The following is a 24,300-nucleotide window of genomic DNA, read 5'->3' as shown; positions in this document are numbered from 1 at the left end:
AGAAGATGATTTAAAGTTCATATGACCACTCAGATGTGCTAATGTGACACACGCAGGGAGAGGCAATTCCTCTTATCTAGTAATCATCATGATAACAACGGCCAACACTTGTCTTCATGGGACAATTGTTACGATTCAATTAATTTTAAAAAAAGACAACACTTTTATTTTGTTGAATGAATGTTGAGACTGTCAGAAAACTGTGTAAAGTATGTAAAGTCTGCTTTTTGGGTGAGTTTTTAGTGTTAATGACATAGGTAGAGGCATTCCCACTGCTACTTCCTGTATTTTTTCTTAGTAACTTTTATCCACATCCTGCCACTTAACTGATGTAAGACTATGATAAATATTTATCACAGGTACTATCAGAGCAAGTCATAATTAGAAAACCATGAAAACCTGACATTAGCTGTTGATAGTACCTGACACTGGACAGGAGCAGATCCAGGGCCTCTCTGTATTTGCTGACATCACCGTATGATTCATGGGCCAAACTCAGACCTCTTAAACAGGCCGCTCTGCTCAGCATCTCATTCACTGCACAATCATCGTACCTAGACAAAAACAACATGTGCTTTAATCAACTATAACTATATATAAGAGCTAAGATAAGATGGAACTTTTATTTGCCACACAATGGGGAAATTCTAGTGCTGAAATGCAAAGTTCACAATTAGGCGGAGAATAGGAAAAATGCATCAGAAGAATCAAAATAAATAACTTTTGACATAAGACATAAAATCTAAAACACCACTTTGCCAGAAGAGTAAAGATATAAGGCTACAAACCCATAAGTGGCAAGACTATGGTTTTGAATATATATAAAGCAGCATATAGACAAGTACAGAAGGCAGGTTAAGTGACTTTTGTGTATTATCTTATAGTATTAAGTACAATATGTGGCTATGGTGGTTATGCATGAAGCAATAACATACATAACACAAAAATAGATTAACTGGTTAAATAAAAGACAGTTACTAACAGCATTATGAAAAGAATTTAAAACTTTAAATGGCTTGAGCTGAAGAACATAAATCACACTGGATTTTTGTAGACATTCATTTCAAGGCCTCATGAGTTTCAGGAATAAAATATGATTACATAAATTCAACTGCAATGCTCATAGTCACACACCAGATGTCACTTGCTAATCGTGGATTTTGCAAATAAAATCTTGTGCTGTTACAATACAAAGTAAAACACTCCTGTATCATGTTTATGTGATATTCAACTTAAATGTATTCATGAAATAAAACAAACACCATAAATATCCTCTATATATGTTTACATTACAGATAGGAGAGAGATAAGAGGAGAGAAGAGATGACAGGAGAATGGAGGGAGAGAGAAAGGAGATAGAGGACGAAGGAAATAAGAGAGAGGAGGGTGAGAATGGAAAGAGGAAGAAAAAGGAAAAAAGGCAATTAAAGGGGAGGAGAGAGAGGGAGGAGGAAGGGAGAGAGAGGGACAGTGGAGAGGAGGGAAGGCAAGGTGAATGGATTTAAAGAGAGAGGGAGGAGATGGAGGAGGGAGAAAGAGAGAAAGGGGGTGGGAGTAGAAAAGAGAGAGAGAAAAAAAGGCAATGAGATGGGAGGAGAAAGAGGGAGGAGGTATTAAGAGAGAGGGACAGTGAAGAAGAGGAAGACAGAGGAGGAAGTCAGAGGAGGCAGAAAGGGAGATAATATGAGAGGAAGGAGATAGAGGAGGAAAAAATGGCGAGAGAGAGTGAGAGAGAGAGAAAGAGAGAGAGAAGAGGGTGAGAAGGGTGAGAGTGGAAAAAACAGTGATAAAAGGAAGAAAGAGGGGGGAGAGAAGGACAGTTGAGAAAGGGAATGACAGAAAGAGGCAGGGAGAGAGAGAGAAGGGGACTGGGAGGAGACAGAGGACGGAGAAGGAGAAAGAGAGGGGGTGGGAGTGAAAAAAAAGACACAAACACAATTGTTGGGTTTTAAATGGCATCACAACATTCTATAGTCAAATAATTTGTATAATACAGATGAGGGCGGCTAAAATTAATTTAGTGAAAAAAATAAATAAATGTATGAATGTGACACAGTGCACACATTAGCAATAACTGTTTAGGACATCAGCTGCAAATTATCAATAGATATGATTCAATATTTGTGACATTTACCTTTTGTACATTTCATCGTAAAGTGCAATGTAATCAATAAGGAAAACTGTGCCCCCCATCTGGGAGTTTGACATCATCACACTCCAGAATCTGAAAACCATCAATAAACCACCAATAATACTCCCCTGTATGTTTACATTAGTGATTATAGCAGACTTACAGGACATAGGGTGCTCTGTTGAGCCTCTTTGCTGTAGGCAGACTCAGACTGAGAGCTCTGTGGGAGCAGCTCAGGACCAGGCTGTGATCTTCAGCCTCGTAACAGAAGAACGACAACTGGGACCACACCTGCAGCTCCACCACCGCGTCAGGCCAACTGCACTCACACGCCACGGCAAACAACTGGAGAGAGGGAGAGGGGGCAAGGGCAGGGAGAGAGGGAGAGAGGGAAAGAGAGAGAGGAGAAAGAGAAGCGAAAGAGGGCAAGGGATAGGGGGGCAAGAGAAAGGGGAGGAGAGAGGGAAAGCGAGAAGATGAGGGAAGACAGAAGGAGGGAGGGGCAAAGAGGAGAGAGGAACAAGAATGGGGACAGAAGAGAGTAAGAGAGAGGAAGAGGGAGAAAGATAAAGAAGGAAACAGGAGAGTGCAGGAAAAAATAGGACAAGAAGGAAAGGAGGAAAGGAGGAATGTAGGGGCAGGAGAGAAGACCAAAGAGAGAACAGGGAGACAGAGGAGAAGAAAGAGGGGAGGAAAGAAGGAGCAGTGAAGAGTGAAGTAGAAAGGGAGAGAGATAAAGAGAGAGTGACATTGAGGGAGGGGGCGCGAGTGGGAAGAGAGTGAAAGGAAGATAAAATAGAGATAAATAGGGGAGAAGATAGAGGGAATGGGGATAAGGGAGGGATACAAACAGAAAAAGAGAGGTATAGGAGTAGATACGTGTGAGATAGTGGGCGAAAGCGAGAGTTATGAAGGAGAGAGGAATGCATGAGGAAGAGAGAGATTAAAAATAGTGATAGAGAGGGGAGGTGGATAGAGAGTGGATAGAGAGCAGTGAACAGAGAGTGGGTAGAGAAGAGATATGAGAGAATGAGGAAAGACAGGATGAGATCGGGGAAGGGGAGTGAGAAACGGGGAGAGTGAAAGGAATTGAGGCAAGAGAGGGAAAGGGGGATAACGGAGGATGAGAGAGACGGAGAGGGGAAAAAAGATAAAAAGAGGGAGAGAATGGGGTGGTGAAAGGGGGGGAGAAGAGGGAGAGCAGAGTTTGGGGAATGAAAGGCGAAGGGGAGAGATGAGGCAATCAGGGTGAAAACATGCAAAAATAGGATCAAGAGAAGCAACAAAGAGAGGAGTAAATTAGGTAAGACATTAGATGGAGAATAGAGGGCGAGCAGGGAGAGATGTGGAGAGACACCAGACAGACTCAAATGTCAGAAATGAACATAACTGCAAGACAACAAATAATGTAAAAAAAAAAGCAACCATTGGAGGTGAAGATGGTTAAATGAGATCCAGTCATGTTTTAAACTGGGGTGTATGTTGACAATAATGGGATGGGATAGTGGATGGACACATTTCCTTAAAAATAAAGTTTCACACTAGAAAGAAGAAGGAACTGCTAGTTAAAGGTGCATTATGCAACTTTTCAGGTTAGGGTCCATCTCTGTTTATATTTTGCTATTATTATATTCATTGTTTTATGTTGAACCATAGCCAAAGCACATTGCTAGTTTGTGAATTTTGTTCACTGACAATAGCGTTACTTTTTCTGATTTGGATGTTACTGTTTTATTAAAATGTTCCTCAGTATGACGTTAATCTTGTATATCTCCATGGAGAAAAGCAGGCAACACTACCAGGCCAAGTTACAGTGGAGAAGCGTCATTTTGATACAATTAACAAAATAGATGATTGAGATGAAATAACATGCTAAATATTATAAAAGTTTGCTCATTTCACAAAGCCAAATTTATAGCAGTACACTTAAGAGTAGAAATATGTCTATAGATCTCTCCTGTTCCTGCTACAAGATCTGTTCCATAATTATTCATATTTTTCATGCTATAGTGGGCTGTCTTATTGTCTGCGTTAATGAGGCTTCAAATACACGCCCATGTTTCTGTCTATGTGCACAGTCCACCATCTTGCTGCTGTTTTATAACATGAATGATAAAAGAAAATAACTTCTAATCCTTCATTCTTGGCCTGAAAACAACTACTCAACTCTTTTTTGAGATGTTCCTGGCAGCATCCACTTCTTGCTATGTTGAAAGTGGGGTTTTGTTGTTGTTTAGGATTAGAGGGAGATATGTGATATATGGTTACATAAAGCTGTGTATTGTCAGCAAAACTGTGGTAACGCTGTTTTGTTGTCAATGGTTGCAACTATGCGACTTGGGAAAATAGCTGTACTCCATTGTATTGCAGAGAGTGGGAAAAGAAAACAGAATATGAAATAGCGTATATGCCCTTAGTCTTGTAAAATGCAGATGGTTTGATGGAGATGAGTACTGCTGATTTTCAAAGGTGGGAAGCAAGAGATAATTCCAATTGGTGATGTCACAATACTAAAATTTCAAACTTGATTTCAATCGGAATAGACTTGACATTTCACGGTCCTACTGCAACTGGGAAAATTTGAGAATTTGAATACATTTAAGTGCTGTTCTCTGTAGTGGAATATTTGTATAATATTGTTTTTACTTTATTGTGTTGTTTTAGACAGAATCATTTAGTGATTGGGTGCTCCTGTGTTACAAATGACTCTTATGGAAATCAAATAGCCAAAGTTCTCATTTAATTAAAAGCTGCCTTAGGACACAACTTTAATTAATAATGGTTTATTTCTTATAGTCTTATTTATTGCTTAGTAAGAGAGACAATTCACATTTGATATTTTCAGGAACTTGTTTTGAACATTTTTAGTTAGTAAAACACATTGAAATAAGAGTAAAGGGAGCAATTTGTCTGTAATTAAAATCAATCCTAGTTTCTGGACAAGGCCAGTTTTATGCAGTACTTTTTTGCCATTTCCATCTTAATCCTTAATTTGCATAGTAATTTGCAAGTGTTTCTAAAATGCTAAAATAAAGCCTAAAGAGACCTAGTGCCATTGGTAAATTAAGGGCTTTCCACACATGCCCCCAGCATGACTCCAGCATTCTAGGACCCCCGTGAGAGCGGGTGTGTCGTGTTTGTGCTTCATTTTTCTCTGTTTAGTAAAAGTGTGCAATAGATTTTGGACACATGATGAATACATCAGTGTTTGTATTGCCATAAATATAGAGGGAGAGGCTTTGAGTTGTTAGGTGAAGCTTTATTAAGTTGTCATCCCCTGCTTCCCAAACTACCCCTGCTGTTCACTTCACCTGTGTTCAAATGTAAAAATACAGATGTAACGCAGACTTTATTGACATTCAGTATTACACTGTGCTCAAAGTCTACTGAATGAACAACTAAAACAAGATAAAGTCTCAATACTGAACATAAAAACACATAAATAGGACAGAATTTGTGAATAGTTTTAGGTTGTATAGTAGTTCTACATCAGAACTACTATACAACCTCTTTTCCATTGGCATGGTTCGCTTTGGGCCACCTTGGAGCGAGTCCGTTTGGTGCTGCTGCCTCAGAGATGTGTTTCCATGCTCATGTGTCCAGGGGCCAGTCTCTGCTATGAGACACTGACATTACCCAAACATAACTCATGTTTTTTTAATAACGAAATATAAATCGTATCTGAATTATGCTCGTAATCATAAGGCTGATCTCAGCAATTCACCAAAAGATGTTTACAAGTTTGTGGTGGTGTGAGACGAGGCCAAAGCTCACGTAAACACAAAACTTCTTCCAGTTTATCATAAGCCCTTTCTGCATTTCTTTCATTTATCTACATCTCCGCATCTCTGCGACACGTTATGGCGTCTCTTTATGTAATGCATTGGGTTTGGCTCATGTTAGATGCATTATGCACTGGAAATGTAATATATTTGTTTATTTTATTTATACACGATCAGGGTCCATCCATAAACAGGAAACAGCTGTTACATGTTGAGTAAAACAAAGTTAGCACAAATGCAAGTTAAGGCATAACTGGAAATACAGTGGTCAGTTTGGTGAGAAATTATTATTTTCTGCTTTTTCCCATCTTATTTTTGCCTGACTCTCTGTTCTTTCTTGTCCAATCATTTTGTTTGGTCATTAACTATACCTGGAATTGTTCCATACTGACCCCAGACCCCTCTGGGAGGTAATACTCTCAGGGTCAGACCTTCAAACATGAAGGTAGGTTTCACCTTAAACACTGGAGACAGTGCTCCAAAGCAAACCAGTGGAAACGTGGCTTGAGACTACAAGGTAATATGAAAGATACTACTATATATTATGTTGAAAATTATATTCTGCCATCTAAAACAGTGTTTTCTATCAGTTTCAAAATTGGTATTGTATCAAGCCAGTCTCTTAGTATCAAAATTGAGTTTAAACTTTTGTGTAGTTTTGTGACAACGCTAACCCTGAAACGACCCAGGGGTTATGTAAAGGGCCTTTGCGGCATAGAAATCAGAGTAACGTCATTTACAAATAGATCACAATATTAAACTGTTAAAGTTCAAATACAGAGTAACGATTCTAACACAGCAGCAGGTGATACCTTATGACGGTATTAAAACATGTTGTGATTTTGATTCAGACATGCTTTCAGTGTCCCTTTGGCCAATGCTACATCTGTTTCACCATCTGGAGCACACCCACTGCAGGACAACAAACCAATACCCACACAGCATAATAAAACAACAGAGCACATACTGTGGAGAGAGCAGGGAGGGAGAAGTCCATCTGCCCAGGGCTCCTATTGCACTGAAACATCTCCAGCCCCACAAGCACACGCGTCATAGCTCGCATCTCTGCGTTAAGACTCTGGAAATAATAGAAATGTCTTGGGTTATTACAAATATATACAATGGGTAAAATGAGGACAAAATAAATAAATTCAAACCTGAACTCAAAGTTAAATCTGCTAAATGCACAAAAACAGTTTGATGTTATTCCATACTACACCAATCTAAAGAACTGTGTGTTTTCATGGTATGGTCAGTCTGACAGCTCTGGCAGATCGATCAGACTGACCATGACTCACGTCACATGGTAGTCTCTGGAGAAGTGAGTTCCATGTATGAACCAAGGTAAATGCCCTCTCATCTCTGTGATGGTCCGTGTGCCCCGCTTCTTGATTTCAGTAGCCTCTCGTATCCATCTTTTATATTTGTGTCCTCTGTTCCTATGATTTTGACCCTGTCCCAGTCCATGACATGGTTTTCCCTTTACAGTGGTCAGATCTTACGGATTTTAGGTTTTCCTGTCTTGTTTTTTTCTTCTTCAGATCTAGTTAGCCATGTTGTTTTTTCCTTCTCACACTCCTTTTTCTGTTCCTTTTTCTTGTGTTATATGTTCTTCCTGTCTCCCCAATATATGTTTTTATTGTATGTTTTTCATGGAATCTCGTAGATGACATTGAACTTGGTCTCCAGTTGGGTTCTGTCTTTGGGATGTACCAAGGGTTGTCACACTTGGTGTGTGGTATTATTGCATTGATGCTATGTTTTCCTAGTACTCTTTGTATCTGTTCTGTGACCCCCGTATGTATAGTAGTGTCACTATGTGTTTCTGTTCAGTACCCTTATTTTTTGCTAGTTTTTTGTTTATTCTGTACCTGTTGTTTCCCTTTCTTAATAGCCAATGTGTGATATTGATATTGTCTGAGTGCTTGTGTGATGTGTTGTTCTTCCCTGTTCCTGTGCTTTTGTTCTGTGATGGTGTTGATCCATTCGAATAATGTTCTTACTACTGACAGTTTATGCATGATGGGATGTTCCGAGGTTCAGAGGAGATATTGACCAGTGTCCATTGGTTTACTATATACTGTCATCTGCGTATTGTTTCCATAGTGTGGTTTTGTATTATGGTGTGGCTGTTTTTATAGCTTTTTCCTCTAAATCTTCCATAAAAAAGATACTCATCATTACTAAGACTGGATCACACATGGCAAAGCCCTCAGCTGTCTGTATATTTTGCCTTTGTATTGAAAGTGGATTTAGCAGTGAAAGTTAGGAGCTGTATAATATCTGTCACTGTGAGGTTTGTGCCTTGGTGTGGTCAGGCGTGGTCAGTTTGATAGATCTGCCAGATCTGTCAAACTGACCACGCCTGGGAACAACAGTTGATAAGAGACATGTCACAGCACTCAACTGACACCTCTGACAAAGGCAAAAGTCCTACTGCTGAAACATGGCAAGTATATAAGCTATTTAGCTTTTTACGATATTTGTTTTATTAGAAGAAAACACAACGTTTAAACAAACAAAATAACAACAAGACAAAATGAACTTTGTAAACATAACACACTTTAAGAATTTGTGAACTACTATTACTACTAACTTTTTTTGGTGGATTATTTGCCACCTGCTTGCCTCTATGGAGATGTTATTGCTTTGTGTTGAATGTTCGATTGTATGGCATTATCAGAGTTGTGTTCAATTACAGTAATTGTATTGTAAAAAAAAAAGAAAAAAGAAAAATAACACACACACACATGTTGTGTATTCTTGTTATAAGCATGGTTGGCCTCTCTACTAACCTAGCAGAGAGGCGAGCCTGCTCACAACAACCTAGCAATTGGAGCTTAATAAGTTGTATGTGGTATTGTGGAACATTCCAGGGAAAGCAATAACATGTAACATGTAACAACAAACACGTGGAAAAGCAACTTTAACGTGATCTCTAATCTCAATTTGTATTAAAACGCTCAAAAGGATTGAGATGTCATGTAACCTTACTTGATGTAAAACTGCTGCTTATATAATTCAAAATTTTCAAAAAATACATTTCTAAAAAAGTCTGGTTAAGGCACTTAACAAGAGAAAGAGATACAATTGGATTAAAAAAAAAAAACAACACAAAAACACTACATCAAAACTAGGAATTAACAGCGACAAACCCTGAGCTAAATCTGAAGAGGATCAAAGTGATCCTACATCAGGATTAAACTGCGATCAAGCCAGTATAAAAAGGAACTAAACCAGCTATTACTGTAACATGAACTGTAAGACTCTTGAGTATTACTAGAGGAAACCTTTACAGCACAGAACTACTGATAGTAGCTTACACTGCTTTGAATGCACACCGCTCACCGTCCCAAGTTTAATTATACAAAACATAGAGCTAAATGTTCAATATATTTCTATAAATTATCCATGGCGATGCAGTGTGATCATGATATGTGTCCCAAATGCAGTGGAGTTGGCCTTGTTGATAATTCATGTCTGACAAAGTGTGGAGAAAGGCTTGATGAATGATTTATTGATTGCAATTAGAGATAAACTCCTGTGATGTTTACAAGGCATGACATGATACAGATCTGATATGGCTGCGGTTCAAAGTAACAAAGGAGACAAAGGCTGAATTTAGAATCCTTTTGGTCATTACAGGCTAAAACAATTACACGCAAGTGAGAAGATCAAGTTGTTTAGTGAAATATGAACAGTGGATTTACCCAAAAGAAACAACAGAATGGAAAAGATCAAGAATCAAACCACCAAACCTACTGGGTGACTACAAACAGTCTTGACTCCAGTCCTGTGAAGCTGTATCAGCTAAAATTAAATGCTTATGTTCATATGTTTGATTAGGGCTGAATATGACATGACCTCTACCCTGACAATTTTTAAACTAAACTCAAAATTAGGTCTGTCAGAATAATTACTGTATCGGCCTATCGTTGTATAAATGATAGATGGAACAATACTTTTTGGGGGTTAATATTTATAGTGGGGACTTTTTTCTTTGTGCGAGTGGATATGTTTTAGTTCATTTTCAGTACTAAGACTTGAGCTGTAGAAGGCTGAATAAATAACTTCTATCACTCATTGTAGATATAATCTAACTTGTCACTAAAGTGTCATTCTTATTGCAGCTCATGTTTTAACAATATTGTCCATGTTGAATACTTTTTGTGGGGATAATCCTTCTTTAGGGTTATTTATACCAGTGAATATCATGAATTTGTTTCAACTTTATCGTTTATTGTCAATATTTTCTTCAGCAATATATCACCCCTTGTTAATCATGACAGGCCATACAATGAACTTCCCTTGCCTTCATATTAAGCATTACCACCTACAGAATACAAAGAATAAAGAGAATATAGGCTTATATTTGCATAAGCTGAATAGAGCAATGAACTCTTGTGGTTACAGCTACAACATAAAGATGCATTATCCCACTAAACCAAGACCTCTGTCATGTGTTTAAATTATTAATGTGACTTTATATAATATGTGTAAATGTAGGCTGAGCACATTTTAAATGAATGTAATTATGACAATGTGCCACAGCAGCCATGTCTCCACAATAATTCCTTATGCTTTAATTTTTAAATATTTACCAATTAAAAGTTTTCTAAGATGTTAATGAATAATGTTTTCACTAACAGCACTGTGACAAAAACTTTAAAAAAGATTCCAACTCATAACATGCATAGATAATTAGTTGCTGCCAGTGAATAAAAAATGACAGTCAGGAATCATAAAAAGCACAACATTAACATATCAATTTAAATGAAATGTCTCAATTTTTAGCTAAATAAATTGGAGAACTCATTTGCAATTTGAAAATCTGTAAACAGAGCTGAAAATCATTTAATTAATGGTCCAATTAAATAGTTTCCTTCTTACTTCTATTTGATCCTTACTTAATAAAACTTCAAATGAATAATGATGTGCACCCAAAACTGACCAAAATGTGAGTCATTTATCATCAGGAAATACTCTGAATTGAAGAAAGGTGCTCAATGTTTCACAACATTTTGATGAGAAGGTATTATTTACAAAAATGTATTCTATGGTACTCATTTGTGAAAATAATTCTCCTTAGCCATTTACCCTTACAGTGCGCAATATCAAAGCCCATGTAACAAATGTCCGTGTTTTTAAAGGTAGCTTTGTTGAAATGCTTTAGGAGCAGCTGTAGTGATTTGAAATGCAGTAACTCAAATGTTGTCGAGTATTGTTTCTACAGAACTATCACTCTACATGACCTCAGCCATGAAAGCAGTGATTCAATCCCCAAGTCATTTGTGAAGGTCTTCCTCTATTTCTCAGCAGTCATATTCACCACCCACAGCTTCTCGAAAATATTGTCTTCACCTTTAAAACATGATGTACATTTATTTTATATTTGTAAATAGAAGATGCATGTACCATTTGGGTTTTTATCAATAGTATGTGGATAGGGATATAAACTCAAAAAACAACCCCAAAAACCTCATAATCAAATTAGTTCAAGTAACTTATGTAAGATACACAGTACATGTTTACTGTCATTCTGTAGAACATTCCAGACAAAAAACAAAACAAAAACATCTCCATAACATCAAGCAGGTGGCAGTCCCCTCAACCACAAAAGTTACACCTTTAAAAAATGTTGTACCAAACACAACTTTTATAATTATTATTTGAGAGTGGTGGTACCTCATCCCCCAGGTCCAGGGCTAAGCCGATCTGCTGCTGTAACAGTCTCTTGGTCTGGACCCATGTGGACACCACCTGGCTCCTCACTGCTATCGGGACCAGCTCCCCCGGGACACTGCCACTGGACAACTTTAGAGCCAACTCACACAGCTGCCAGGATGAAAAAAATTGACTCACCTTTAATGGAATTTTACAGTTTACTTATAGCCAACATGTACCATTAGGTGGGTTGTATAACTATTTTACATGGAGAGCATGGGCCAAGATTACTCAACGGGTAATACAAATCAAATTGAGAGCTGCAAACCATAATTTATTTATTTATTTTGTTATGCATTTAGTTAGATGGTTAGTTGAGGGCTGCATTCAACAACCATCATTATACCATGACCATACCTGAATGACTGAATTGAGTAAAAATGGTTAACTAGGGCTCACCTTATTAACTACAAATTGGCACAAAATATTAAGATCTCAAAAAATGCAACCCATCAGGCCAAACCATGGGTGAAACAGCATGCAAAAACACACTTAGTGATAACAACATTTTGAATGTATATGGAATGGTTCTATCCAGCAGTACATTACCAACACAAGTATCTTAGACCTTGGTTCAGTCTGGACATTGCACTGCCTTAGGCCTCTGTTGGCAGCCTGTCAACTCTTCACTCAACCCATACAGACAGTGGAATGAAAAAGTGCATAGAAAAACCAGGACAACTTTGTTCAAGACCCACACGGTATCTGACCTTCGCTGAACTCTGCACTATTTATGAAAAATGCATTAGAGACGACGATTTCCACCCAAAGAGAAACAGATAAGATGAAATGTAGTGAATAATTCAATGCTAAAATGACTTTTATCCTGGGTTACAGCTGATATTCATGAAATCCTTTGAATGAGAAAGAAGAAAGAAAGGCAGAGTTAATGAGCAGTGGAAAGATGTGACAAATCTGGTAACTTCAGTGGCACAAATACACTTGTATGACAGTTACATGTGATTGTCTGTGTGCAAAACTAGAAGTAAACAAGCCTAGGTAGAATTTCTGCTGTAACTGTGTATCTGATTGAAAACTTATTAAAGATAAAAAGATAAAAGGTATTGCAACCTACGCATGTGTTTTCCAGTTCAACATAATGTTTGCACTGTCCATTGATTAGTTCACTACTCTGGCCAGTGATTAAAACTAATTACAATTGTCTACTGTAATCTGTTTCTGTAAAACAGTAAAGCAACATCTGTGTAAGACAGTATCCAGGCCTCTCGTGTCTGTCATTTTTGGGGATTTTTCTTTGCACTGATGGGGAATTTTTGGTTATTTTTCTGTACTACGATGAGATTTGAGCTGTAGAAGGTTGAATTATGAACTATGACTTATTATAGGCACAAATTAACTACTTAAGTGTTCTGTTGTTTATTTATTATAGAACATACAATCTTTTTAAACAATTTTGTACATTATTTTCAATTTTTTTTCCCACGCGCACGTACATACATACTCAAACTGATCTAACTATTGAAAACAAATATTGCAGATATCTTACTATTTAACCAATGACTATATAGCATTTTTAAGAGCTGAATTGAAGCTTAAAAACTCAAGTGTATATGGCTGTATAAGCTCAGGTTCCAAATGGACTGAGATTGTGATTGAATCCCAAAGTAATTTCTCCAGGTCTTCCCCTCTCGTTCACCAATCTGTCCACCCACGTTGTCTGTGTATTACTGTCAAAATACAGGTCAAAATATATGATTGCATATATTTCACAAACTGACTGTATCATTTGTATCAAATAAATCATACATCCAGTGTGCTCCTTGGAAAATGGATTCAGGAGGTGTTCTTTTGAGTTAAAACCAAATCGATCCAAGTAGCTGTCAGGTAGGTTACACACAATCCACCTACTGCTTGTATAATGATTAAACAAGACATCAATTATATATGAATAAAGTACGTTACTGGGATTTTCAACAAGTTTGGTTTAACTGGCCCTTCTGTAATGCTGTTTGTTGAACCCATTGTTTATTCTTTCTCTGCATGTAAAGTAATGTAAATCTGTGAGTGTCCAAAAAGTGTAATTAAGTTTGATGAGATATTATACATAAATAATTATACACTTTATAATAACTACACTTAATCATGTCTTAATAAAGCATAAACACAGACTCAAATCATAATGAGCAAATAGTTCATTAACCCTATAGCGTCGGATCCTATCGTCGGCGATAGCGCGCGGATGCGGACTTTCCAGCAGCGTAACTCCGCAACCAGTCGTGCTCTCATGTAAATTCAAACAGCGTCTCAAAGCGGAGGCACGGGGCTATTTAAATATTTTTCCGTCAGTTACAGTAATCTGCCTCTGTTGCTCCGCGAAGGCGACGAATGAGAGCGCGGGTGCTGCGGGGATTTTCCCACAGCAAAAGAAAAAATACGGATGAAAGTGTAAAACAGAAGTAGATGTGTAAAAAAAATGCAGTAAATTCTGATACGTCCTTTAATATGATTTTTATGGCTAACAAAAATATAAAAGTCTAGGTGACCCATACTGGCCCATAGTGTGCTCAGTCCTTAAAGGGTTAAGAATGATTCAGGTTTAGTTACTACATAGCTAATACCATAACTCTAAAGTCAAACCCAAACCTTTTACTTAAGTGGTTATTAAACGTGAATCAGTCTTAATAAACTATTTGTTCATGATGATCTAAGTCTTTATTCATGTTTTTAGATGATATCACAAAATTCTACAGGCCAATATAATTTAAAATAGTCACTAATATAAATGATCGGGTTCTACATTTATGAATTTACCATTTGGATATTTTGATGGAAAGTAATCAGTGTAATCAATAGCAAAATCTGGCTCTTGTCCCTCATTTGGAAGTATGACATCATGACATTCTAAATAGGTTTCATTTCTCTGTACCTCCAGAGCCTTGCGGGCATCTTGCAGGGTGGAAGGGTCCAGTGCAGGCCCGCTCACACTGGCAGCACCTCCTCTGCCTTTACCTCTGTCCACTGGCACTGGCGTCTCCACAGCGACAGAAGCAGGCAGGGGCTGGATGAGGCCTCGAGCCACTGTGTTACACAGCATTGCAAACAGAGCACGATCCCTAAGAGAGCAAAAATGCATCAGACTGACATAAGACCTAAAAATAAATAGAAACTCTGGGCTAACAGGACAAACAAATTTATGTTTACAACTTTCTTCAAGGAAATGTGCATTTTCAAAAACTCAGTGGGTTACATAATGAATATAATTACTGCCTTAGGACGTTTGGGTTGTGCTTGGCTCCCCAGAAGCAGAGGTTAAACTGCTTTTTGCTTTGTGAATGCGCCAGTGAATAGGGCCACAGAAAACTTCACCACGACATGTTTGACAGACTCTTAAATTACTATTGTAGCGTACGCATAGGTGTTGCTGAATAGGAGTAATTTGCTACTGTCACCTGAAGGGATAGAACATGTTTACTCAGAGGTCTTTAGGGGTTGGGTAAGTGATTGACAGGTGGAAGAAACCTATTCATATGGTCATTGAAAATGTGCAGTCATCAGAGTTCAAACGTTAAAGTTTTCAAAATAAGCAAAACTCGACTCTTTTATAACTTCTTAGATGCGTAAAGTATGGCCTTGCATCATAATAATGTTGAGCTAGTACAAAGGACACAAAATGAAAAAATGTATAATTGTCCATGCATAATCTTAGTTTTGATGAGTGTGATAAAAAATAACACTTGTTTAGACATGCTTCATTGCATTATTTACTCTTTATATTAAATGGTTCAAACTATGCAAGATCAAAGACTAAATTAAATACAAACATTGGAGAGAAAAGCACACCTAAAATCAGGTATCATAATATCTATAATATAGATTTTTCAAGACACTCAAAGCCTCATGAAGCCTCCGTACCCAATTTTGAACCAATGGTTCTCCCTCAGTTGTTGAACCATGACAGAGAAACAATAGGTTCTCATTCGACAAGGTCTCTAATTAGATAAAAGTGTTCTTGGCAGTTGCTTCCTTGTGGTTCTTATCCAACAAAATGCAGTTTAAAATTGAGTATCCTACAGTATCACAGAGCAGCTTTTTGTAATTCACTGTACAAAGTAAAAGGTGTTTTCCTGAAATAGAACAAATAAAAGTCAGGCCCTTTAACAATTTGATGTATTACATTTATTGTCTCCACAGTGGGTGATAGTTAGGTGTCCTGGGGCAGACTGACAGGCATATGCCACTGTACAATTGGCTATAAGGCCTCTGACCATTCAAAGAGTCCAAAAGCTTTTGGTTACTGACTACTACTGAGGTGCAATCTTGAGGGCATTGACCAATCAAAAGTAATAATATTTACTTTTTGAATCTGAATTTTTATCATCCACTTTTTCATCACTCTGAAACCCATGAGTAAATTATACCAAAGGCTCTCAAAATTTTCACACCAAATACTACCAAACTAAAGATTTGGCTTTTTAAGTACCACTAGATCTATTTCAGGGTTAATCAGTTCCAAAAGTGGATTACATTGTAGGAATGTAGTTCTAACACGAAATTATCTGAACACTATATTATACGGTAAGATGCAATATGTATTTTATTAAAAAAGCATCTAATCAAATATTGCTACATAGATATTGTGTAGCTCTAGCACTAAGGAAATCAAGTAAACAAATATGCCAATGATGTGCTGTTATACTTTGAGGTTATGTCTATTCTCCGACTAGAAGAGAAGGTACAATACAACAGTAGTACTTTGACAGCCAGCCTACCCTGTGTATTGTATCTTCTGCATTAGCTCCACCACAGGTCTGAAAGTGGGCAGGAGGAGCTGATAGCGCCTCTGTAAGAGTAAGTGCTTGTTGTAATTCCACAGGTAAATGGCGGCGTTTGCAACAACCCACGACTCCGAGATCTCTGCCCCGAGTTCAGCTGCACGCAAGAAACTCAAGGAGGCGTAGGCTGACAGAGAAATGATCCAATCTCTGCAAAAAGACAGATGAGTGGGAAAACAAAGAATACTGAACAATGCAAAAATCAGAGGTATCTTTACAATAAATAAAAGAAAATAGCTTTAAAGCAACACCCGGTAACTTTCTGGAGTTATCACTTGCAAGGAAACAGAAAGTTAAAACCATACATTCTCCATGAGGCTCAATACATTTTATGCTTTACCCTAGAGTATTATATTCAGGAGGACAAGAAAGAGCGAGATTTATGGAGATGCAAGCCCACTCATAATAAGTTTTTAGTTTTTCAGTGGATTAAAAAACCCCAAATGAAAAAAAAAAAGCATTTATATTGATCAATTTTTTTGCTGAAAAGTTACACGAAGGAGCTTTAAGAAAATAAACTTAGCTTGAATTCAGAATCGTATTTATTTTGACCCAACTAGCTAACATTCATTAACTTACAACAGTTAGTTATTTACATTTTTCTTCCTCTTATTCAACCGGGCATGAAATTTGCAAATAAGTTTTTACCTCTAAACTAGTCAAAACTATTCAAATCCATACTGTTATAATGAAGTCTAATTATTTAGCTAGTTTGGAAAGCAACTACAGTGGAAGACAGTTATGCTAATGCACTATGCTTTCCCTATTGCACGTTGCAGCAGGAGACAGAGGAGCCCCCTTAAAGATGTTGTGAAGGTTATTCGTAATGAGGCGTTCACCACACATTTGTCTAAGCACCTGGATGCACAGCAGCAGCTTTCACGAACAATAATGTCACCACTTGCTGAAACTACATTAGTGTATTCAGTATTGCACAGTTAAAACAGTGGGTGGTGATGCAGAAGTTACATTTTTGAAAAGGTTGCGAAAGGTGGTGTCAACTTTGTGTAGATCAATTGCAAACTACAGTCCAGATCCCTTTCCTCAAATCAGACTCGGCCATCTCCCATGTCATCTTATTATATATTAGCCATTTGCTTTGGCAAATGTGTAGTTGTGTTAAAGGAGCTATATTATGGTATTTTCTGATTCATGTTATAATGTTGGGCCTAATGGGCCTGTCATGATAACAAATTTAGTAGAGCAATATTTTGCTGAAGGATGTATAAGAGATAGTATTGAAACTAAATTATTCATCTGACACAATGACTCAAAAGCAGATTTTGCTAAATAAATGTTATTGTTAAAAACATGAGCTATAGTCATTAAATAGTAGAATGAGCTGCAGTCATTAAATAGTAGAATGCAACACTTGCGTAGTTAGTTAGTATTTATAATGAGTCATAGAAGTTCTCAAATGGTATCATAGTTCAAAAAAATGACCCACTAGTGCAAAGAAAAGTAAACACAATAAATATTAACCATAAAAACATATTGTTCTATCATATATTGAACAATATGTTATCGTGACAAGTTTACTCATCAAATACATACCCGGAGTTGTGACATGTTTAGCACATAAACCATGTATATTTAAGATGAGTTTTTCTCTCAAATGGAAAACACTCTACTTCCACCTTGTGATGTCATGTGGTAATACAGGAAGTGCTCCACTGTGTTTTTAAACTCCATACATTTTCACTAGAATTATTTGAATAATGTCAGCCTTGAAATTGCCAGTCTCTACTGAACTAACGGTAAAGGTAGCTGTTAAGGTGGAACAAAGCATTCTGAGCTTTGGAGATGTAGACAATCTAATAGTAAAGGATTGCTCAAACATGTGTGAATGAGAGAAAACACAACTTCAGGTATGTGTTTGGCTTAAAGATCACAAGAGACAATTTTGCATAACATAAGGCCTTTAATGGACAAATAGAATTTATTAATATCCTAATTATCAAGCCATATCATTATGGACGGGGAATCAATTTAAAGTCAAATGGGGAATTAATTTAAGGTCAAATTGTCTTTTTTTATCCACACAAGTTGCATGCCTATGTAATCCCTCTTTCGTCCAGGTATAATCCATCATAAAAGAAAATATAAAATTGTAGGAGCGAAATATCTTCACTCCTACAACTTTTTGTCTAGTTGACATATTTTATATTCTCTTTTACTATAAATAAGCTGCATGTTTATACAAATGTTATTTTTGGCAGCTAGATATGTTTAATGAAGGAATTGGTGATAGAGCAAAAAAAATGCACCACAATTTATCTGAAGCCAAATCACAATTTCAGTTTCATCACAATGTATGTACACTATTGCTTTTAAGAGGTAAATTAAGTAATATGCCTTTTATGAAACTTCACACTTCGCTGTGATTGGTTAATTCCAACTGTGATTCCTTCTTAGCCTTACAGAGTCAAGCTAATAGGAGAAGTGAGTGCAGAAAGGTGTTTTTGAGCATAGAGATGCATTAAACAGAAATACTGAATCATTATGTGACAATAAGACCAAATACCAGATTATCAAAAGGATGAACTCATAATTTTTATCATCATATTCCCCAACCCTAGTCTAATGTAGGATTTTGGCAAAAAAAATCGTATTGCAATTTTTCTGACAAGTATTGCAATTGTGAATAGATGTGCGGCATATGTTAGTGCCCATTGTAAACAACTCCAGCAGCAATGACATGAACTGATAAACTATAATGCATAAACTAAAATACAAGAGTCCCATGCATTTCAGATCATGTTTGTAGAGGTCTAAACTACAGGTACCACCATTTTTTCCATAAAAAGACAGGACATTTTGTTTTTTGCAGAGGGCATTCTATTATCTAAGAAATAATTGTAGCCTTTGCTATTTCCTAATCTCACCAACTCTAACTGTGATTTTGGTTTGACTGTGATATAGTGTGCAGTCCTAGTATAATGTGTAATTAATGTGTATTTTTCTATAGGAAGGCTAGTAACACGCTCAAGGAAACGAATGCCAAACTAAACAAGGATTCAAGTAGATGATTTGCTGTGACAACCCCTGCAGGGAGAACTTGAAATAAATTTGTTGTAATCTAACCAAACCCACATCTAGCATCAATCTTGCCCTGCGGTTTTAACAACGTTTTTATCCTCCAAAATATCAAAACCAACCAATTTCAGAAGGATTAAGAAATATGTTCAAAGTTTCTACCTGTAAACAATCCAATCAGCATCATCGTCAGACACACGCTGCTCCTTTACAAGAGGAGGGACGGGACAAGAATTAAGATGCAATCCTTCTGTGTGAAGTTTTTGAACAACAGCCTAAAAAAAGACATTAAAATATGTTCATTTGTCAAATTCTAGGGATTACAGAGTATATGACAACTATTTTGACGACTCTATGAACCAAACAGAAAAGCGAACCTCATGCGGTGTTCTTGTCACCATCTCAAGAGCGTTTTAAAGCCCACTTTTGGCTGATCAAAGACATGGAAAATGTCCCGTGATGACTTTATTTCAGTGGCGGAAAAGACAGTCAAGACAAAAGAAGCCTCCTCTTTGCGGGAGTCTTATTAAGTCTGTAGTAATGATGGTATTCTTAAGAAATATCAATGGTTTGAAGAATAAGGGGGAATAACTGGGGCAGGGGGCAGAGGCAGGGGTGAAAGTCTGACTTGGCCCAACCCATGCTGTGGACTGGTGCCTTTATTTCCTTCAAAGCTGCTGTATCTCTTTGGACTTTGGAAGTTTAAGCTCGAGGCAAAGCGGGAGTGGGGTAAGACAAGACACATGATAAAACAAGCTACAAACACAAGCAAAACACATTTACATCTACAGTCAGTCTGCCTCTAGGATGGCCGTGTAAGATGTATGTATGATGAATTACACAGTTTGGTTACAGTATTTTCAATGTGTATGTTAAAGGAATCAAATATATGATGTGATAATAGGTATAGAAATCGACGAAATGTCAAGTCATGTGCAGTATTGACTAAACTTTGTTGCATGTATGGAGCAAAGCTTGAGGTAGCAGATAGAATGAAAGACAGAAAGTTGTTAATAGGCTTGTCACCAAACCATAAAGCAGAATATGCCCCAAAAAGTATTCTAAACGTACAATAAATAGAATAAATAACAGAATGCAGCGCGTATGTAGTTAGTTTGCATCTATAATGGGTGATCATAATTTAATGTTTAAATCCAGGCACAAAACTCTTCTGTTTAGCTGCACATAAGAGTGAAAGGTTTTTATTCTGCAGTAATCTCTTTTAAATTTTTATGATGATCATTAATTTTTGATTTGTTGTATTATAATTTTAATGTCTCTCTTCTTCTGTAAAGCACTTTGAATTACTTTGTATGTGCAGTGTGCTATACAAATAAACTTGTCTTGCCTTTCATTGCCATAATTCAACCTTCTACAGCTTAAATCTTAGCCAGATAAACTTTTTCCACCAGTACAAAGAAAAAGTCCCCACTGTAAATATTGATCTCTAAAAATTATTGTTCCATCTGTCATGTTTATCGTGACAGACCTTTTTATTAAGATTGTAAGATTAGTAATGGACCCTTTAAAGTGATACGTTTAGAATAGTTGCGCAAACACAGCCTGGTTCCGATGTAAACATTCTAATTTTTATAAGCTAGCAAAATAAAAATATGATTTATTACAATGTCAAACTTCCAGCTCCATTTTCCAAATTCACACAATTAAGCAGGATTTGAAATAAAACTAAAAATCCATTGCTGAACTGTTGTGGCCCACTAGGTTTTTGGTGTGATTTGTCCAACATGATTTTCAAATGTTTATTACATGGTTGTTAGCATAAATGCAATTTTCAACTCTAATCAGTACATCCATAAACTAATCTAAATACTGTTATTCACTGGACTGTAACTAGGGACTGGTGTTACTCATGTATGAGCAAGTGGTTGTCATTCATCAAAACAGCCCTGTTTTTTAGAGTTTACAATGTTTCTAGGCTAACAGACACTTCCCCATTGTAAATGCAATAGAGCCAACCTATGAAAAGGTGCCACCCTTTATAAGGCAAGTGTTATGTTCACAAACACTATATAAGAGTGTATCAGAGTCTCATAGTGCAGATTTTGTTGATAGAGTCCAAAAGGTCAGATTGAGATGCTTTGGGCGTTTGCAGAGGAGGGACACTGAATATATGAGTAGAAGGATGCTGAGGTTACAGGAGGCCTAAAACTAGGAGAAAATCATAGCCATATAGCCATATTGGTATTCAATATGAAAAATACAACAACAGATTTATATCATTTGTTGACAGTGTAGACATTTTCAAGGACAAAATCATTGGATTTTGGAGGGTTTCTGACTAAAAGCAGCAGATGCTGGTGTTTTTCCAACATTGTAAGAGAAGACTGATTGGATTATTTTGACTATGGGACCTTGGCAGAAGATTGTGGTGTCTGAGTGCCCTTTCATTTCCTGCTGTGTGAGTGACAATCAATTAGCATCAAAGGCAGACATCAAAACAAGACTCTTGTTGTAGTTATACTATATATAGTATAACTAATATAGAAGCAGAAAAACATTCTTGCATAAATTACGTGAGAGTAATAGACTACCTCCGCATTTATGAAGTGGATTTCAGCCAACAGGCGTAGCGATTCTCTGTTGCAGTCTGCAGTATTTTGAACTGGGCTTCCTCTTTTTGAAGAACTAGCTGCAATGATGAAAAATTATGAAAACATTTACGCACCAGATGAGTCCTTAAATACTGAATTATAAGCAACATATTTAAGTGCATATGTCAGATTAAACTACCCAATTCGATAAAACATAATATAGTGATATTTCAGATTTTATGTTTATTCTGTTTTTGAAATTAATGAATTTTGGTTATGTTTATAATTTTACTTCCTGGTTGGACAAAGGTGGCAGATACAACATGCATAGAGGTAATTCCATTTCTGTTACTCTGCAACCATAGTAAACAAGAGCAAAAACTTAATCTAAAATTCTAAATAACAGAAATAAAAATAGATACACCTTTATCTCTTAAATCCATGTTTAATCTGTCAGAAAAATTTGTTCCCTGGATTTGTCCCTGCATTTTGATGTAATTTTCAGCAGTGATGCCATAGACTGATGTTTTCCATTTTAGAACTCACCCCTACTTCCAGACAATTTTGAACAATACATTACATTATATCGTCTCCTTTAACATTGGATTTCATAAGCAATATATTAAGGTCTTCCAGAAGCCACTCCTGAGATATCACTAATATTGCTATCAGGCTTTCTTTTTAGATTTAGAGTGTTTTATTTTCATACCCTCTGCCTCAGGATCCTTCATCTTCTCACTGTTTGCCTTGGACAGCTTCCATCTCCCGTCGTCATAAAGCAGACAGAACCGGCACGCTGCTCGACACACATCCCATTCTTCCTGTTTCCTTGCCGTCTTCGCCAGAGCTGCCCAAAGCCTCAGCCTGCGCCAATCACCAAACCAGAAAAAAACACTGTCTAAAGGTGGGCATGGGCCACTGTGGAGGCAAGGGCAGAGTATAGTAGTACACTGTGTTTGTTTACAAGGTATAAATAGGGCAAGGCCTTAAATTACATTTGCATAGATATTTCATTATAATTGCACAATAATCCTGCTTTGCAAGCAAGAAAGTCAGAAGTAAACTTGTTTCATAATAATTCTTGATTTCAGAATTTTGCAATTTTTCGAAATCTCAATGATCAAAAACACGAATTAATCAAATTAATTTCAATAATTGCCCAGCCCTAAGTATAAATAATTGTTGTTTTTTTTCTCAAAGGGATCTGCTTATTTTGATGACTTGGCTTATTGTCACAGAATCTCACCATTAAGACTGCAGTTGCTACTTGTCAGCATAACAATGGACAGTAAATGAATGCTTTTAGGACTACTACTTTTTCAGTACAACCTTGACTACACATTAAGCAACAATACAACAGGCAGACAGCAGCAGGAATATAAAGTAATACATTCAACAAGGCTTAATTTAAAATTAAAATAAGATCTGTCCTCACCTTTCTACGGGCTCAGTGTCCTCTTGGCGTACTAGATGTTTGTTGACCATTTGGACAGAACTTGAATGATGCTGAGCCTTAGCACAGAGCTCTGCCACCGGTCCAGAACCATCAACTTCATTAGCAGCTAGAAGATTATATGAAGAGACATACAGTATAAGGACAGTTTTTTTTCTGTGTAAATGCTGAACAGGCCTAATATTTAAAGTATTAGAATTTGGATTTCATTCAATGAATCAACAGAATAAATGGTAGGGAATTGTAAATTCTAAGTTTAAATTTAAAAAATCTATTTGCCAAGCAACTCACATAAAGTTGAGACCTGTAAAGAAGGGTCATAGGATTACATGAATAAGTCCTAAAGATGGAAAAGGTTAAATGTTTAAATAACATAAATAATAATGATAATTATAAAAAATAACCCGGTGTTTAGGTGAGGATTGAACCTTATGGATTATGAGCAATTACTATCCAACCTTATCCAATCCCAGTTCATCTTGGTTCTTCACTGAAATATTCCATTAACTATTAATGCTTAATTACCTTTTTGAATATTGATATTTTGCCTTAATTATGCTTTTCTCACATCATTACTTTAAAGCTAATTGTTTCCCTCTGGGGAACACTACTACTATTACTTTACAGAGAATAACAAAACCTCCGGGGGCCACTAGACTTTAACCCAAGCCCCAGGCAGCAGCTCTGTGCCTGGCTGGACGCGGCAGGTTCGTCCCTGGGTCATTAGGGTTGCTGGATGCTGATGTGGAGCCGTGGACCGAGGAGCTAAAATGAGTTTAAGATCAAAGACTGTCGGTACTTTTGCTCCACATCCGAGTGCTCCCAGCCA

General features: G+C 37.0%; 1 protein-coding gene across 1 annotated transcript in view; it reads right to left on the bottom strand.

The window, feature by feature from the left end:
- Positions 1-24,300, bottom strand: part of LOC117382188 (cilia- and flagella-associated protein 46) — an 83,820-nt gene that overhangs the window by 42,342 nt on the left and 17,178 nt on the right. The window contains exons 14-23 of the mRNA XM_055227486.1: positions 23,454-23,580; positions 22,728-22,882; positions 22,019-22,116; positions 19,629-19,741; positions 16,368-16,580; positions 14,525-14,711; positions 11,599-11,748; positions 6,881-6,991; positions 2,295-2,476; positions 423-554 (exon numbers count right to left, since the gene is read on the bottom strand). Of these exons, the coding sequence (XP_055083461.1) occupies positions 423-554; positions 2,295-2,476; positions 6,881-6,991; positions 11,599-11,748; positions 14,525-14,711; positions 16,368-16,580; positions 19,629-19,741; positions 22,019-22,116; positions 22,728-22,882; positions 23,454-23,580 (1,468 nt within the window). The remainder of the gene's footprint in view (positions 1-422; positions 555-2,294; positions 2,477-6,880; positions 6,992-11,598; positions 11,749-14,524; positions 14,712-16,367; positions 16,581-19,628; positions 19,742-22,018; positions 22,117-22,727; positions 22,883-23,453; positions 23,581-24,300) is intronic.

The sequence above is a fragment of the Periophthalmus magnuspinnatus genome, chromosome 15, assembly GCF_009829125.3.
Source record: "Periophthalmus magnuspinnatus isolate fPerMag1 chromosome 15, fPerMag1.2.pri, whole genome shotgun sequence".
In the NCBI taxonomy this organism is placed as follows: Eukaryota; Metazoa; Chordata; class Actinopteri; order Gobiiformes; family Gobiidae; genus Periophthalmus; species Periophthalmus magnuspinnatus.
This window is presented reverse-complemented; position numbering and strand designations above follow the sequence as displayed.